The following is a 19,703-nucleotide window of genomic DNA, read 5'->3' on the forward strand; positions in this document are numbered from 1 at the left end:
TATTTGCAACAGCCATTTCAGTTTGATATATCTAATAACTGATGGACACAGTAATATTTCAGGATTGAAATGAGGTTTATTGTACTAACAGAAAATGTGCAATATGCATTAAACCAAAATTTGACCGGTGCAAAAGTATGGGCACCTCAACAGAAAAGTGACATTAATATTTAGTAGATCCTCCTTTTGCAAAGATAACAGCCTCTAGTCGCTTCCTGTAGCTTTTAATCAGTTCCTGGATCCTGGATAAAGGTATTTTGGACAAACAATTCAAGTTCAGTTAAGTTAGATGGTCGCCGAGCATGGACAGCCCGCTTCAAATCATCCCACAGATGTTCAATGATATTCAGGTCTGGGGACTGGGATGGCCATTCCAGAACATTGTAATTGTTCCTCTGCATGAATGCCTGAGGATTTGGAGCGGTGTTTTGGATCATTGTCTTGCTGAAATATCCATCCCCGGCGTAACTTCAACTTCGTCACTGATTCTTGAACATTATTCTCAAGAATCTGCTGATACTGAGTGGAATCCATGCGACCCTCAACTTTAACAAGATTCCCGATGCCGGCATTGGCCACACAGCCCCAAAGCATGATGGAACCTCCACCAAATTTTACAGTGGGTAGCATGTGTTTTTCTTGGAATGCTGTTTCTTTTTGGACGCCATGCATAACGCCTTTTTTTTTATAACCAAACAACTCAATTTTTTTTTCCAAAATGAAGCTGCCTTGTCCAAATGTGCTTTTTCATACCTCAGGCAACTCTATTTGTGGCGTACGTGCAGAAACGGCTTCTTTCTCATCACTCTCCCATACAGCTTCTATTTGTGCAAAGTGCGCTGTATAGTTGACCGATGCACAGTGACACCATCTGCAGCAAGATGATGCTGCAGCTCTTTGGAGGTGTCTGTGGATTGTCCTTGACTGTTCTCACCATTCTTCTTCTCTGCCTTTCTGATATTTTTCTTGGCCTGCCACTTCTGGGCTTAACAAGAACTGTCCCTGTGGTCTTCCATTTCCTCACTATGTTCCTCACAGTGGAAACTGACAGGTTAAATCTCTGAGACAACGTTTTGTATCCTTCCCCTGAACAACTATGTTGAACAATCTTTGTTTTCAGATCATTTGAGAGCGGGCTGTCCATGTTCGGCGACCATCAAACTTAACTGAACTTGAATTGTTTTGTAGAAAGAAATGGTCCAAAATCCCTTCATCCAGGATCCAGGAACTGATTAAAAGCTACAGGAAGCGACTAGAGGCTGTTATCTTTGCAAAAGGAGGATCTACTAAATATTAATGTCACTTTTCTGTTGAGGTGCCCATATTTTTGCACCGGTCAAATTTTGGTTTAATGCATATTGCGCATTTTCTGTTAGTACAATAAACCTCATTTCAATCCTGAAATATTACTGTGTCCATCAGTTATTAGATATATCAAACTGAAATGGCTGCTGCAAACACCAAAATATTTAGAACTAAAAATGATTAAGATTAATAGGGGTGCCCAAACTTTTTCATAGGACTGTATATAGGAGCAGTATTATAGTAGTTATATTCTTGTACATAGGAGTAGTATTATAGTAGTTATATTCTTGTATATAGGAGCAGTATTATAGTAGTTATATTCTTGTACATAGGAGCAGTATTATAGTAGTTATATTCTTGTACATAGGAGTAGTATTATAGTAGTTATATTCTTGTACATAGGAGCAGTATTATAGTAGTTATATTCTTGTACATAGGAGCAGTATTATAGTAGTTATATTCTTGTACATAGGAGCAGTATTATAGTAGTTATATTCTTGTACATAGGAGTAGTATTATAGTAGTTATATTCTTGTACATAGGAGCAGTATTATAGTAGTTATATTCTTGTACGTAGGAGTAGTATTATAGTACTTATATTCTTGTACATAGGAGGTAGTATTATAGTAGTTATATTCTTGTACATAGGAGTAGTATTATAGTAGTTATATTCTTGTACATAGGAGGTAGTATTATAGTAGTTATATTCTTGTACATAGGAGCAGTATTATAGTAGTTATATTCTTGTACATAGGGGGCAGTATTATAGTAGTTATATTCTTGTACATAGGAGGTAGTATTATACTAGTTATATTCTTGTACATAGGAGGTAGTATTATACTAGTTATATTCTTGTATATAGGAGTAGTATTATAGTAGTTATATTCTTGTACATAGGAGTAGCAGTATTATAGTAGTTATATTCTTGTACATAGGAGGTAGTATTATAGTAGTTATATTCTTGTACATAGGGGTAGTATTATAGTAGTTATATTCTTGTACATAGGGGTAGTATTATAGTAGTTATATTCTTGTACATAGGAGTAGTATTATAGTAGTTATATTCTGGTACATAGGAGTAGTATTATAGTAGTTATATTCTTGTACATAGGAGTAGTATTATAGTAGTTATATTCTTGTACATAGGAGTAGTATTATAGTAGTTATATTCTTGTACATAGGAGGTAGTATTATAGTAGTTATATTCTTGTACATAGGAGTAGTATTATAGTAGTTATATTCTTGTACATAGGAGGTAGTATTATAGTAGTTATATTCTTGTACATAGGAGGTAGTATTATAGTAGTTATATTCTTGTACATAGGAGTAGTATTACAGTAGTTATATTCTTGTACATAGGAGTAGTATTATAGTAGTTATATTCTTGTACATAGGAGGTAGTATTATAGTAGTTATATTCTTGTACATAGGAGTAGTATTATAGTAGTTATATTCTTGTACATAGGAGGTAGTATTATAGTAGTTATATTCTTGTACATAGGAGCAGTATTATAGTAGTTATATTCTTGTACATAGGAGCAGTATTATAGTAGTTATATTCTTGTACATAGGAGTAGTATTATAGTAGTTATATTCTTGTACATAGGAGGTAGTATTATAGTAGTTATATTCTTGTACATAGGAGTAGTATTATAGTAGTTATATTCTTGTACATTGGAGCAGTATTATAGTAGTTATATTCTTGTACATAGGAGTAGTATTATAGTAGTAATATTCTTGTACATAGGAGTAGTATTATAGTAGTTATATTCTTGTACATAGTAGGTAGTATTATAGCAGTTATGTTCTTGTACATAGGAGGTAGTATTATAGTAGTTATATTCTTGTACATAGGAGGTAGTATTATAGTAGTTATATTCTTGTACATAGGAGGTAGTATTATAGTAGTTATATTCTTGTACATAGGAGTAGTATTATAGGAGTTATATTCTTGTACATAGGAGGTAGTATTATAGTAGTTATATTCTTGTACATAGGAGCAGTATTATAGTAGTTATATTCTTGTATATAGGAGGTAGTAGTATAGTAGTTATATTCTTGTACATAGGAGGTAGTATTATAGTAGTTATATTCTTGTACATAGGAGTAGTATTATAGTAGTTATATTCTTGTACATAGTAGTATTATAGTAGTTATATTCTTGTACATATGAGCAGTATTATAGTAGTTATATTCTTGTACATAGGAGTAGTATTATAGTAGTTATATTCTTGTACATTGGAGCAGTATTATAGTAGTTATATTCTTGTACATAGGAGTAGTATTATAGTAGTAATATTCTTGTACATAGGAGTAGTATTATAGTAGTTATATTCTTGTACATAGTAGGTAGTATTATAGCAGTTATGTTCTTGTACATAGGAGGTAGTATTATAGTAGTTATATTCTTGTACATAGGAGGTAGTATTATAGTAGTTATATTCTTGTACATAGGAGTAGTATTATAGGAGTTATATTCTTGTACATAGGAGGTAGTATTATAGTAGTTATATTCTTGTACATAGGAGCAGTATTATAGTAGTTATATTCTTGTATATAGGAGGTAGTAGTATAGTAGTTATATTCTTGTACATAGGAGGTAGTATTATAGTAGTTATATTCTTGTACATAGGAGTAGTATTATAGTAGTTATATTCTTGTACATAGTAGTATTATAGTAGTTATATTCTTGTACATATGAGCAGTATTATAGTAGTTATATTCTTGTACATAGGAGCAGTATTATAGTAGTTATATTCTTGTACATAGGAGTAGTATTATAGTAGTTATATTCTTGTACATAGTAGTATTATAGTAGTTATATTCTTGTACATAGTAGTATTATAGTAGTTATATTCTTGTACATAGGAGTAGTAATATAGTAGTTATATTCTTGTACATAGTAGTATTATAGTAGTTATATTCTTGTACATAGGAGCAGTATTATAGCAGTTATATTCTTGTACATAGGAGGTAGTATTATAGTAGTTATATTCTTGTACATAGGAGCAGTATTATAGTAGGTATATTCTTGTACATAGGAGGCAGTATTATAGTAGTTATATTCTTGTACATAGGAGGTAGTATTATAGTAGTTATATTCTTGTACATAGGAGGTAGTATTATAGTAGTTATATTCTTGTACATAGGAGGTAGTATTATAGTAGTTATATTCTTGTACATAGGAGGTAGTATTATAGTAGTTATATTCTTGTACATAGGAGTAGTATTATAGTAGTTATATTCTTGTACATAGGAGGTAGTATTATAGTAGTTATATTCTTGTACATAGCGGTAGTATTATAGTAGTTATATTCTTGTACATAGGAGCAGTATTATAGCAGTTATATTCTTGTACATAGGGGGGTATTATAGGAATATGAATAGAATATAACAATATGGAGTGATATGTTGCAGACTCTCTGACATTAGTATTTACTATTTGTGGCCTACGATATGCTATTAATAATTCGTATAACCGCTGTGGTTGTTACATTCTCTGTCTTCCCATTTCTGTGGTGACGATCCTTGAGAAAATAATACTGATGTACTGAGAATATAGCGTGGAGTCGGTATTAAAAAATTTTCCTCAGAATTTGCCTGTTGTTTTGAGCTCTTCGCGTCTCATGGAATAATGGATCGGTGCCAACATGTAATAATCACACGAGTATAAGATATTAGAATAATATTTCCTCCTTTACGGCTCGTGTTCCCAGACAGCGGCTCCTTTCATTTCTCGGCTCTCCATACGTTACATTCTGCCTCGTCTTTATCCTTCTTCCTTTCGTGTTTCCGTCCGTTCCAAGCCTCTTCCCACTAATTCATCATATTCTTATAAAACGTCTTATATGTCTCATTCACGGCCGCCCATCAACACTTCAAGATATTGGTAATTTTCGGATGAGTTTCCCGCCTCGCTTCCTTCAGGATGTACATTCCGGGTTCGGAGTATTTTTACTTAATAACATGAGAAACAATTTAAAGCTTTCCATTTGGTCAATCCAATAAAAATAAGCAAGTATTTTTGGCCGGGACATCTTGGTACAAATCACATTTGATCTACCACTAAATCAGGTCCTCGAGGCCCCGGCTCTGTTTATCTTAGGAGAGACATTGCTGGTCAAGTGTTTTCTGGGATTGCGGTACATTGTAACAGAAGACAGGCTGTGATACAGCGATAGATTCCAGCTGGGTGCAATATCGAAAGTTTGTGCCCTCCGATGTACCGACCAATGCTTTGGTCTGTTGAATAAGGGGGAGGTACTTATGCAAATATGACTCTAAATGGGTGTGTCAGAAGTTTTGGGGGTTGTTCCTGTGTAGATTGGAGGTGGGGCTTAATAATATGGTTGGATTTTCCTGTTCAAGACCCTCATGTATAAGGAGGAGTGTAGTTCCTACTCTGGAGGACCCGACATGTTCCTCTATCACCTGGACCTCCTATTGATTCATATAAGTATTGTGTAATACTTCACTTCTCCTGTAGGAGCGCTGCAGAATATTGAAATCTTATCTCCAAATTCCCACAGAGACCGAACAGATGGAGATTATAATAGTTAATATTTCATGTTTTATAGCTTTGTTTTTGGGGCCGTTCACATCACATTTTTTCTTTCAGTTCTGCAGACACTTTTTGATTCAGAGAAAGCAATAAAATGCTTTTCTCAACTTCCCCTTAGACTTCTGTTGGTAAAACAATGTCATATGTGCAAAACCTCAAGTAGTCATAAATGGAGAGAAATAATAAGCAGAGACCCGGGGGAGGGGAATGAAAATAACAAACAGCTATACTCACCTCCCCTGGACCAATCAGTAATCTGGGGACACGCAACGTCATCCAGGAGCCAGAAGAGGCCTGAAAATCCTGCACTGGGCCACCAGGGATGTCAACATGGAATCTTCCAATACTCAAGACTATAAAGTACGAAAGCAAGACTCTAGCCCACAAGGAATGCAAGCATGAATCCCTTCACCAATCTAGACCACCATGAGGGATGCCAGAATGAAAACTACATAACTCTAGACCACCAGGGATGCCAACATGGATGTTTAAAACATTTTAATACTCTAGACAACCAGTGATACCAGGAAGACATCACTACTGACCACAGGAATATCAGCATGAAATCTTCCAATACTCTGGACCACCAGGGATGGAGACATGAAAGCATTTACCTCTCTGGCCACCAGGGATACCAGAATGAAACCTTCACTAACCTAGACCTCTAGAGATGCAAGCATCAAACATTAACTACCATGGATCACCAGGGCTGCAAAATGAAACCTTCAATACCCTAGACCACCAGGGATGTCAGCATGAAACCTTGAACACCCTAGACCACCAGGGATGTCAGCATGAAACCTTGAATACCCTAGACCACCAGGGATGTCAGCATGAAACCTTGAATACCCTAGACCACCAGGGATGTCAGCATGAAACCTTGAATACCCTAGACCACCAGGGATGTCAGCATGAAACCTTGAACACCCTAGACCACCAGGGATGTCAGCATGAAACCTTGAACACCCTAGACCACCAGGGATGTCAGCATGAAACCTTGAATACCCTAGACCACCAGGGATGTCAGCATGAAACCTTGAACACCCTAGACCACCAGGGATGTCAGCATGAAACCTTGAATACCCTAGACCACCAGGGATGTCAGCATGAAACCTTTCACAACTCTAGGCCATTACAGATTCCAGTACCTTTCATGCCATAGACCGTCAGGGGTACCAGCATAGGACCTTCACTACCTTAGGCCACCAGGGATGTATCTTTCATGATTCTAGACGACCACAGTTGGAAGCATAAAACGTTTCACCTCTGTAGACCATGAGACATACAATTATGAGACTTTCACTTTCCTAGACCACTAAAATTGGCAAATATGACACCTTTTACTAATCCAGACCATCATGAATGACAACATAAAACCGTTCATGACTCCAGACCATCAGGGTTGCCAAGGTGAAAATATTCACTACCTAGCCCACCAGGAAAATTATTCCATCAACCCACAACATACCACAGACTTCCAGATATATTAATACAAGCAAGTCAGGCCAATGGTATTTAGGAGAAACTCTCCTCTGATAGACTCCTTTCCCCTCACAGGGCAGTTTCTGGAGCCCCCATGACTGCAGGGTGTACAATGTTTGGGGACAGTTTTGTTCGAATATTTTTAAATATGTGATTTTTGGAAATCATGTTCACAAAAGATGACAAGTCCAATGAGAAAGTTTCAGATAACTCTTTTTCAAGTATTGTTTGTTTTATTATTTCTCACAATGTCACTCGCTCTGGATTCTAATGTGTGAATATAAAAACTCAACACAACTTCTTGACCCTCATTTGTGACCTTGTGGTGTAAACATCTCATCAGCGCTGCGTGTTATACTGAATATCATACTTGTGATGGAAATGTCTACAGACAAGATTGTAACCCCTTCGCTTTCATCATACCGAGACCGACACAAAGCATACTGAAAATGTTTCTTTTTGTTCTGTGTTAGCCAGTGGGTAGGAAATATTAAAAAAAAAAAAAACAACTTGCAAGTCTTCAGTAGGTGATACCTTTTTTAATGGCTAACTCATAATGATGACAGAATATGACGTTTCGAAGCTTACTCTGAGCTTCTTCTTCAGATATATCTAAAAACACTTTCTGCAGGCTGCATATATATGTATAACTGGACACAGGCATAGGATTACAGGAGGGGGGGGGAGAGGCTTGTTACTATATACATTTAAAAACAAATAATCAATTCCCAGTTCCCAGATTCTTTATCTTTATGGCTGTCTTAGTGATTTGTATAAAAGGACATAAACCCAAGTGATGTGTTCATTCCACTATCCAGAGTCTTGAATAGGGTCAAGTCGTGTAGCCCTTCCGCGAAGGTCGGACATGCCTTGTTCATCCTGTGGGTGACGCTGTTACACATAAGTTGCTACTTAGTACCTGGCTCTTAGTGAACTGACCCAGGTGCAGTGTTGCACATATTCCATTTATGTTGTGGTTATTATTATTACTATTTGTGGCTACAATGTATAACTTGTGGGATTCTCATTAATAAAGTATTCCAGTGAGTCCCATAATATTCACCCGGCTCTACAGGACACTGAGTAATAGGAGGTTTCCCATGGTCATAGAGCCAAATACTTATAGAACATTTCTGATTAGTTCCAGATAACATTGTATTCACATAACATCTGCCCCCTACTGGACGACCAGAGGAAGCTGTACACATGTCATATAGCAGTACAGTATGCTGTAGATATGAGAAATAATTACTATTATTATTATTATCATGTGATGTCACTGTAGCTATAGTAACTGTGTGTTGTCACTACTGATATAATCATTGTATTACATCATCACTCGTGTTTTTTGTGTGATGTCACCGCTGATAAAATTGTAGTGTGAGGGCCTTTCCTTTTATTATATCACACTCATGTATAATCACCATATTGTACTATTCCTGTGTGATGTCACCATATTGTAATATCCCTGTGTGATGTCACCATATTGTACTATCCCTGTGTGATGTCACTGCTGATAGAATCCTTGTGTGATGTCACTGCTTGCATTACTAGTGTCATGTCCTACGCTTCCCTTTACACCCTAGCAGTGCTCATTATTAGTCTGCCTGTCCATCCTCTGATCAGAAATGACCCAGATAATCCTTCCAGGTGCCAGCAGTGGGATTGTATATACATGCTTATATATATTATGTATAATAGGCCTCACCTCCAATGCCACCCATAACTCCACTGGTCCTACCCAATACTCAGCTTGCCCCGTTCCCCTATAGTCCACTCCAGTCTCTGCTGCTAGGAGCCGTATACAGGATGTGGTGACCTGGGAGACAGGGTCCAAGCAGAATATGGAGGTGGAGGCGATCGCAACCTCAGTGTGCACTGTTGGGAAAAGTCATCTGTGCTCATAAACCTGGGATGTGCCCCCTTCTCCTACTACTGACCACTAGCTGTGCCCCCTCTCCTACTACTGACCACTAGCTGTGCCCCCTCTCCTACTACTGACCACTAGCTAAACCCCTTTCCTACTAATGACCACTGGCTGTGCCCCCTCTGCTACTACTGACCACTTGCTGTGCCCCCTCTGCTACTACTGACCACTTGCTGTGACCCCTTTACTATCACTGACCACTGGTTGTGACCCCTTTACTATCACTGACCACTAGCTGTGCCCCTTTCCTACTACTGACCACTGACTGTGCCCCCTTTTCTCCTAAATGGATAGTATATATGAGTGTGTGTTCAGGTGTAAATATACATGTGTAAGAGGATACATGTGGACATAGAATATGTGTGTACATGTGAGGGAATACAGGGAGATGGGGCTAGCACTGTAATGGACACTTTACTGTCATTTTTGCTGTGTTTTTTGAAAAAAAAAAACAAGTCAAACCATCATAAAACCGCAATATCACTGCGATGTGTGCACAAGGTCTGATCATATTAGCAGGTGACATATACATTGTATGTGACTGTTATCTATGCAGGGTACAGTGGCAGTTATGGCTTGTATATATGTGTATATATGGCGATATTGTTTAGTGTTTGTATAGTTTTATCAGTCTGGGTAGTTATGTCTGCTGGAGACGAGTCTGGTTATATAGAACTGGTGAGAAACAGTTTATAGATAAAGCCACATTTTGTATTATTATGGAGCTGTGACATCACTAACCCGGTGTGAAGGATCTCACATTACCAAGATGCGTGGCACACCTGGCGGTCACCTTTCTTCATCGCTTTCCTCTCACGCCCCGCGAGTGTGTCCGGGTCTTATAGGATAATATGAAACGAGCTTTCTATAATTTATATATTTATTAACCCTGAATGGGTCGGTACTATACAGACATATATATCAGTGGACGACAAGCAGATACAGATAAAGTTCTATACAATACATAAAAATAAATAGGAATAAAAGGTAGAAAGGAAACAATACCAAATGAATCTCTGAAGCCTATCCCCTAGACTTCAGGGCACATGCTTATTCAGTAAGAGATCCTCCGTCTCATCATATGGCTTCCAGCAGTAGAACTCCCTTTCCTTCTTAGGACAGACAGACAGATATAACTCTCCCCAGTCTCCTCCCAGAATTATGTAATTAGGGATAGAAGTCCAACCCTCCATCCTTGAAACCAAAAAACTAAGAGCAGTCATAATTCCTCACCAGATGGTCATAGGGTCAGGCCAGTGGTATGATCGGGTTCATAGTGAGATCCCCATTGTGTAGAAAACAAGGATGACACCCCAATCCCCTTTGAGTAATGAGTCCAGTGCCTGAACCTCTCAACAATAACAAGTTTGGACTTGGAGTCCTCAAGTCCACCTGGCACACCCGAGGAATTTACCAGTGCAACTGTGGCATGTCCTCCTAGGCAAATATTATCAGAAAACCGTATTTCCTTTGAAGTCTGACTCAGAGACAACCGGTCTGGGTGATGTGTGTTCAGAGCTCTTTCAGTATACAACTCTAGGATGCCGCCAAGTTGGCATAATGAGGTTAGCACAGGTATGGTAATGGTGCTGGGCGTGACACAACAAAAGGCTGTGATTGCAGAGCAGAAAAACCATATCCCCACATGTAAACAGGTTATGTTAACAAGCACACACGGCATAAGAAGTCTGGCCAGGTAATAACTCGCCAAGGCCAAATACATAATTTTAAAATACATAGCTGGGAGTCTTTGTTCCTCACACCCCCCATGTCACATTGTTATATTTTTTTCTAATACTTCAATGTACTTGGTGATCATTTTTTGCATGTGTTATTTCTGTGCCCTAAGGTCACTAAGTGGATTATCTTACTGTTGTGACATCACCCTATGTATTATGCCTGTACTGTGACATCACTGTGTGTATTATGCCTGTACTGTGACATCACTGTGTGTATTATCTCTGTACTGTGACATCACTGTGTGTATTATCTCTGCACTGTGACATCACTGTGTGTATTATCCCTGTACTGTGACATCACTGTGTGTATTATCTCTGCACTGTGACATCACTGTGTGTATTATCCCTGTACTGTGACATCACTGTGTGTATTATCCCTGTACTGTGACATCACTGTGTGTATTATCCCTGTACTGTGACATCACTGTGTGTATTATCCTGTACTGTGACATCACTGTGTGTATTATCCCTGTACTGTGACATCACTGTGTGTATTATCCCTGTACTGTGACATCACTGTGTGTATTATCCTGTACTGTGACATCACTGTGTGTATTATCTATGTACTGTGACATCACTGTGTGTATTATCCTGTACTGTGACATCACTGTGTGTATTATCCTGTACTGTGACATCACTGTGTGTATTATCCCTGTACTGTGACATCACTGTGTGTATTATCCTGTACTGTGACATCACTGTGTGTATTATCCTGTACTGTGACATCACTGTGTGTATTATCTCTATACTGTGACATCACTGTGTGTATTATCTCTGTACTGTGACATCACTGTGTGTATTATCTCTGTACTGTGACATCACTGTGTGTATTATCTCTGTACTGTGACATCACTGTGTGTATTATCTCTTTACTGTGACATCACTGTGTGTATTATCCCTGTACTGTGACATCACTGTGTGTATTATCTCTGTACTGTGACATCACTGTGTGTATTATCTCTGTACTGTGACATCACTGTGTGTATTATCCTGTACTGTGACATCACTGTGTGTATTATCCCTGTACTGTGACATCACTGTGTGTATTATCCCTGTACTGTGACATCACTGTGTGTATTATCCCTGTACTGTGACATCACTGTGTGTATTATCCCTGTACTGTGACATCACTGTGTGTATTATCCTGTACTGTGACATCACTGTGTGTATTATCCTGTACTGTGACATCACTGTGTGTATTATCCTGTACTGTGACATCACTGTGTGTATTATCTCTGTACTGTGACATCACTGTATGTATTATCTCTGTACTGTGACATCACTGTGTGTATTATCCTGTACTGTGACATCACTGTGTGTATTATCCTGTACTGTGACATCACTGTGTGTATTATCCTGTACTGTGACATCACTGTGTGTATTATCCTGTACTGTGACATCACTGTGTGTATTATCCTGTACTGTGACATCACTGTGTGTATTATCCTGTACTGTGACATCACTGTGTGTATGATCTCTGTACTGTGACATCACTGTGTGTATTATCCCTGTACTGTGACATCACTGTGTGTATTATCCCTGTACTGTGACATCACTGTGTGTATTATCTCTGTACTGTGACATCACTGTGTGTATTATCTCTGTACTGTGACATCACTGTGTGTATTATCCTGTACTGTGACATCACTGTGTGTATTATCCTGTACTGTGACATCACTGTGTGTATTATCCCTGTACTGTGACATCACTGTGTGTATTATCCCTGTACTGTGACATCACTGTGTGTATTATCTCTGTACTGTGACATCACTGTGTGTATTATCTCTGTACTGTGACATCACTGTGTGTATTATCCTGTACTGTGACATCACTATGTGGTTATCCTTATATTATGACATCACTATCACATCAATATCCTTTTATTTTATTTTATTTTATATTATATGTTTTTTTATTAACCTTAACATATTGTATTTTCTCACTGGAGCAGTCACAATAAGATGACAGTTCCGTTTTTGGCATTCACCATTCAGCTCTGCAGTATAGATTGGGACAGAATAGCAGAGTGAACCTCTGTATCATTAGAGCACGCTCTGCTGCACTGTATATACAGATAAGGCAGTGTGTGTCTCCAACATGGCTGCCCAAAGGAAGTTTTAACTTATATAAAATTAATATCTACCACATGAAGGATACAAAACAGAAGACATACTTTCTATCTCTTACAGCCTGATATCTCTCTATAACAGCACACATCAGACATTCCCTTTAAGTAACCCTCGCAGCCTTATCCCTACCATTGCTGTATACAACAGAACACACAAGGCATTTGCTTTGAGATAACAGAGGAGCGCGCTCATAAATTCCACATTTTCCATTGTCACAAGCAGCGAGAATTTCTTTCTTCTATATCCCTGAATTTACATTTCTGCGGTTTCTTCAGTCTCTTGTTTATAGCGAGGATCACAAAGGATTCCTCCTTACCGGCACTTGGATCTGACGGCACTAAATCTACTTCTCACATGTAGATAAACCAAGTATATATCACTGCACAGTCTGTGTATACAGTATGTGTGCAGGCTGATGTATACTGATGTGTATCACATACTAGTCTATAGAGTATATAGTATATGTGTTGGTTTACACTGACTCATTTGGTGACTATATATACACCCAATGTGAACAGAGCTGCAGTATAAAGAATGGGGGAGAGCAGAGAGAGGGCTCTTAGATAAGACAGCCGGTAGAATTTAGACTACCATAGACCGTGCCATACAATGCAGTTACGTTGGAGTCACCAATTATAGCTGTTTATTGCTGATTTTTGCTGGTTTGCCCTTATGATATTGACTGTGCCTCATATGTGAGACCTACAAAAGCCTGTCAAAGTCACAGTGAGAAAGCTTCAGTCCAAGACAACAACAAATTCTTGTAAAAGTCCAAAATAGTAAATAAGGGGAGAGGAGGGAGATGCAGCTGCAGAACCATGACCACAGAGTGTCTGTGAGACTGCATGCCATAAAAGGAGAGGGGAGGAGCAGCTGATTGGTCCAGAATGAAGAGACCGCCCACTTAGCGGCCATGTGCCTTTACAGAAGCTAATAGAGGGAAGGAAAGTCCCAAAATCTGCAGTAATGACACCAAAGATAGGCAAATATAACATTACTGTATGACCTGATCTACACTGACTGATACCAGGTAATAAGACGCCATCATCCCTGTGAGAAAACCGCATATGACAAGATGAAAGATCCGATGTAATAACATGTCACTGCCTGGTGTCTGATGGAAAACCGTATCCTTAGAAAACCTTTACCTACATACATACACATAGCCACGTATAGGAGCTGTATACACGTAACGGTAGAATAGTTTTACTCCAGATCACTTGTAAAGACGCAACAATGTCTCACTGCTTGTCAGTACAAGACGTACAAGGGGAATGCACAGAAAGACTTCTGAGAACTGAGAGCTCATTTACTGTAAGTATATCATTACAAGAATATGTGTCCTAATCTCTCAGGCGAAGAGCGGCAGCCGATCCCTTTATGTGGCCTAATTTGGTGATCTGAGCGAAGGATTTAACGGGATAATGTCAGATATATGAAGTGATCTCAGGAGGTGACTCAGAAGACATTTTATGGAGCAAGAACAATTCAACTAAGAGCCGATATTAATGTCAACAGAATAGAAAATACCTCCAAGGATTATAATAAGCAAAAATGTTATAATACTGCCCCCTATGTACAAGAATATATCTACTATAATACTGCCCCCTATGTACAAGAATATAACTACTATAATACTGCCTCCTATATACAAGAATATAACTACTATAATACTGCTCCTATGTACAAGAATATAACTACTATAATACTACTCCTATGTACAAGAATATAACTACTATAATACTACTCCTATGTACAAGAATATAACTACTATAATACTACTCCTATGTACAAGAATATAACTACTATAATACTACTCCTATGTACAAGAATATAACTACTATAATACTTCCTCCTATGTACAAGAATATAACTACTATAATACTACCTCCTATGTACAAGAATATAACTACTATAATACTGCCCCTATGTACAAGAATATAACTACTATAATATTACTCCTATGTACAAGAATATAACTACTATAATACTAACTCCTATGTACAAGAATATAACTACTATAATACTACTCCTATGTACAAGAATATAACTACTATAATACTACCTCCTATGTACAAGAATATAACTACTATAATACTACCTCCTATGTACAAGAATATAACTACTATAATACTACTCCTATGTACAAGAATATAACTACTATAATACTACCTCCTATGTACAAGAATATAACTACTATAATACTGCTCCTATGTACAAGAATATAACTACTATAATATTACTCCTATGTACAAGAATATAACTACTATAATACTAACTCCTATGTACAAGAATATAACTACTATAATACTACTCCTATGTACAAGAATATAACTACTATAATACTACCTCCTATGTACAAGAATATAACTACTATAATACTACTCCTATGTACAGGAATATAACTACTATAATACTACTCCTATGTCCAAGAATATAACTACTATAATACTACCTCCTATGTACAGGAATATAACTACTATAATACTGCTCCTATGTACAAGAATATAACTACTATAATACTACTCCTATGTACAAGAATATAACTACTATAATACTACCTCCTATGTACAAGAATATAACTACTATAATACTGCTCCTATGTAGAAGAATATAACTACTATAATACTACCTCCTATGTACAAGAATATAACTACTATAATACTACCTCCTATGTACAAGAATATAACTACTATAATACTACTCCTATGTACAGGAATATAACTACTATAATACTACTCCTATGTCCAAGAATATAACTACTATAATACTACCTCCTATGTACAGGAATATAACTACTATAATACTGCTCCTATGTACAAGAATATAACTACTATAATACTACTCCTATGTACAAGAATATAACTACTATAACACTGCCCCTATGTACAAGAATATAACTACTATAATACTGCTCCTATGTACAAGAATATAACTACTATAATACTGCCTCCTATGTACAAGAATATAACTACTATAATACTACTCCTATGTACAAGAATATAACTACTATAACACTGCCCCTATGTACAAGAATATAACTACTATAATACTACCTCCTATGTACAAGAATATAACTACTATAATACTGCTCCTATGTACAAGAATATAACTACTATAATACTTCCTCCTATGTACAAGAATATAACTACTATAATACTACCTCCTATGTACAAGAATATAACTACTATAATACTACTCCTATGTACAAGAATATAACTAGTATAATACTACTCCTATGTACAAGAATATAACTACTATAACACTGCCCCTATGTACAAGAATATAACTACTATAATACTACCTCCTATGTACAAGAATATAACTACTATAATACTGCTCCTATGTACAAGAATATAACTACTATAATACTGCCTCCTATGTACCATAATATAACTACTATAATACTGCTCCTATGTACAAGAATATAACTACTATAATACTGCTCCTATATACAAGAATATAACTACTATAATACTACTCCTATATACAAGAATATAACTACTATAATACTGCTCCTATGTACAAGAATATAACTACTATAATACTACTCCTATATACAAGAATATAACTACCATAATACTACTCCTATGTACAAGAATATAACTACTATAATACTGCTCCTATGTACAAGAATATAACTACTATAATACTGCCTCCTATGTAGAATTATACTACTACTATAATATGGACTTGTTCAGCATATTCTCAGGACTCTGTATCCATCATCATGTAGAATCTGATAACAATAGAATGAAGTAATTAGCGACTGTTTCTTGTGTTATATATCACGTGACACTCGGCTACATCTGTATATGTGTAATATATTGTGAGCACAGTATTTCAGTTTACAGCCTCGCACTGATCTCTGCCTCGCTCTGTTACTGTACATGGTCTAGTAAGTTTAACAGTCGGCCATCTTTCTTTTCAGGCTCATCCACCCCTGCCTGGGACTCTTCTGCGGTCTTCATGAAGGTTCCAGGGTTTTACTCTCTGCCGCCCAGTTTCATCTTCAGCTACTTATTGTATGTGCGATAACAAACCTTCACTGACCACATCGGTTTCTCTATATCGTACGGTAAGTTCCTTTACTATGAGGTCACATATTATAATGGTGGAAGCCGCTCTCACCCGGCTGTTCCTTTTGCCGAAATGTTTTTGAACTTTTTTTGTGGCTCATCTTCCTTACAAAAGGACTGTAAGGTAGATGAGTCAGGGGTGGGACTTATGGAGTATCGTATGGATGGCTATGGTGAATGGAGAGAGTTTTTATGTAACCAAGTGACCCGAGAGAGTCCTTTAAGAGTCCTTTAGGAGGCTTTAGGAGATCCGGAGTTTTTGATATACTTGATAGGTCTTTCAATGATACAATTCTTCTAGAGTGAGGGAACAGCCCAATTCTCTATGCAGAAGATTATCCTGGGTGAGGAGGTGACCCAACCTAACTCTTCTTCCATCTTCTTTTCAGGTTGGTCTGGGGCACTGACTATGGAGTGTCTATTCCAAAAATCTAACCACAACACAACGGTAGACCATGATCTGAACATATCTCTTACGAACACACAGAAACCCCAAATGAACCAACTGGCGGACTTAGACGAGACTCTACACAACAGATTTTACGGCCTCTGGGTGGCCCTGCTGATCATAAACACCCTAATATTCCTTGTGGGGATCATATTAAATAGCTTGGCCATTTATGTGTTTTGCTTCCGAACCAAGGCCAAGACCACATCGGTCATCTACACCATCAACCTTGTAGTGACGGACCTTCTGGTGGGCCTCTCTCTACCGACCCGTATCATCATGTACTACAGCGTTGAGGCTTGTCCGACCTGTTCGTTCGTCCACAGCTTCACCTACTTTGTGAACATGTATTGTAGCATACTCTTCTTGACGTGTATTTGCGTTGACCGCTATATGGCCATTGTGCAGGTGGAAGCATCCCGCAGGTGGAGGAATCCCAACTATGCCAAATGCATATGCATTATTATATGGATATTTGCAGTTGTGGTGACCTTCACCATCTTGACCACGACCATCAGTCATCCGTCGTGTTGCCTATTTCAGCTCTTTACGTTGACTATCTTCGAATACTTTGTGCCACTTATCATCATCACTTTCTACACCCTAAGGATCATGTGGGCCCTGTCCAGGTCCACCCTCATGAACCAAAGCCGGGAGAGGCGCATGAAGGCCGTACAGCTTCTCATTACAGTGCTGATCATATTCACGGTCTGCTTCACGCCCATTCATGTTAGCCAAGTGGTCTTCTGTGCCAATCTCTCCATGCCTCGGGATGTCATACTCATTGTCTACCATGTCACGGTGACTCTCAGCAGCCTAAATAGTTGCATGGATCCTATAGTCTACTGTTTTGTCACCAACAACTTCCAGTCCACCATGAGGAGCATCTTCAGGAAGCATCGACCCGACCAGACAAGCATGGACATTGTGAGTCTACACAAAAACTCCAAGGGATCCGGGACGATCACGGCCATTTCCAACGCGATAGTAACCTTGCCGTTACAGAATAGCAATCTAATATAGTGTGGTCACGTGACTTTGGACAATGAATAGGACCTTCAAGGAGGACATTGTAGCCATACAAACATTACAAGATGCATTCCATTCCAAAGACGACCTATGTACATGGAGATGTAAAGTGGGAATCGGACAATCGTACTGTAGTTTAACTTTTTGGATTTTTTTTTCTTTTCTAATGGAAACAGTTTATCCATGAACCCAACTGATGTGTAATAACCGTCTGCAATAAATTATTTGTCTTCTTTGAGATAGAAGGGGATTCTTAAGTATATTGTAGACTAGATCAGGGGAGGTTCTGACAACTCTAGTGGTGAGGATCAAGTCCGATGATATTCAATGTCGATGGCCTTACTGGTCAAGACAATACTCAGTACACATAGACCTACTAGTCAAGATGATACAGTGTAGAGAGCCCTAATAATACATTGAAACATTGTATAGAAGCCAACTAGCCAAGATGATACTTAACACACAAAGCCCAATGAGTCGAGATGTTACTGAATGGAGGTGGCCCTACTAGTGGGGACAATACTCAATATGGAGAGCCCTTCTAGTCAAGATGATATGAAATGTAGATGGTTCAACGAGTCAAGATGATACCCAACACAGAGAGTCTTACTAATCGAGCGGATACTGAATGGAGATTGCCCTAGTAGTGGAGACGATACTCAATGTCAAAGGAACTACTAGTCAAGATGATAGCCAGAGTAGGTAACCTGCTAGTCAAGATCATACTCAATGTAGAATACCTTCTGTGTCAGTGCAGAGGACAATACAAAGGTCTAGAGACATCTGACTCCATGGAAAGGGGAGGTTGGGAATGCTATTGTGTGTGTGGCCTGTTGTTATGTATATGTTTGTATGGCCGCCATGTTGGACACCGCACACACCGATGTGTTCTCTGTTCCTTATCCACATGCCACACAAAGGATAGCATTCCCAACCAGCACTTCCATAGCTTTGGACCACCCCGTAGAAAGCCATACTAGTTGAGATGATACTTAGCTTAGTGA

The 19,703-nt window shown here is 38.0% G+C and overlaps 1 protein-coding gene across 1 annotated transcript in view; it reads left to right on the forward strand.

Annotated features, from left to right (window-relative positions):
* Positions 1-18,714, forward strand: part of GPR20 (G protein-coupled receptor 20) — a 36,124-nt gene extending 17,410 nt beyond the window's left edge. The window contains exons 3-4 of the mRNA XM_075272061.1: positions 17,075-17,221; positions 17,612-18,714. Coding sequence (XP_075128162.1) covers positions 17,632-18,693 — 1,062 coding nt within the window. The 5' untranslated portion in view covers positions 17,075-17,221; positions 17,612-17,631 and the 3' untranslated portion in view covers positions 18,694-18,714. The remainder of the gene's footprint in view (positions 1-17,074; positions 17,222-17,611) is intronic.
* The last annotated feature ends 989 nt before the right edge of the window (positions 18,715-19,703 follow it).

This window comes from Leptodactylus fuscus, chromosome 4 (assembly GCF_031893055.1).
Source record: "Leptodactylus fuscus isolate aLepFus1 chromosome 4, aLepFus1.hap2, whole genome shotgun sequence".
NCBI lineage: Eukaryota > Metazoa > Chordata > Amphibia > Anura > Leptodactylidae > Leptodactylus > Leptodactylus fuscus.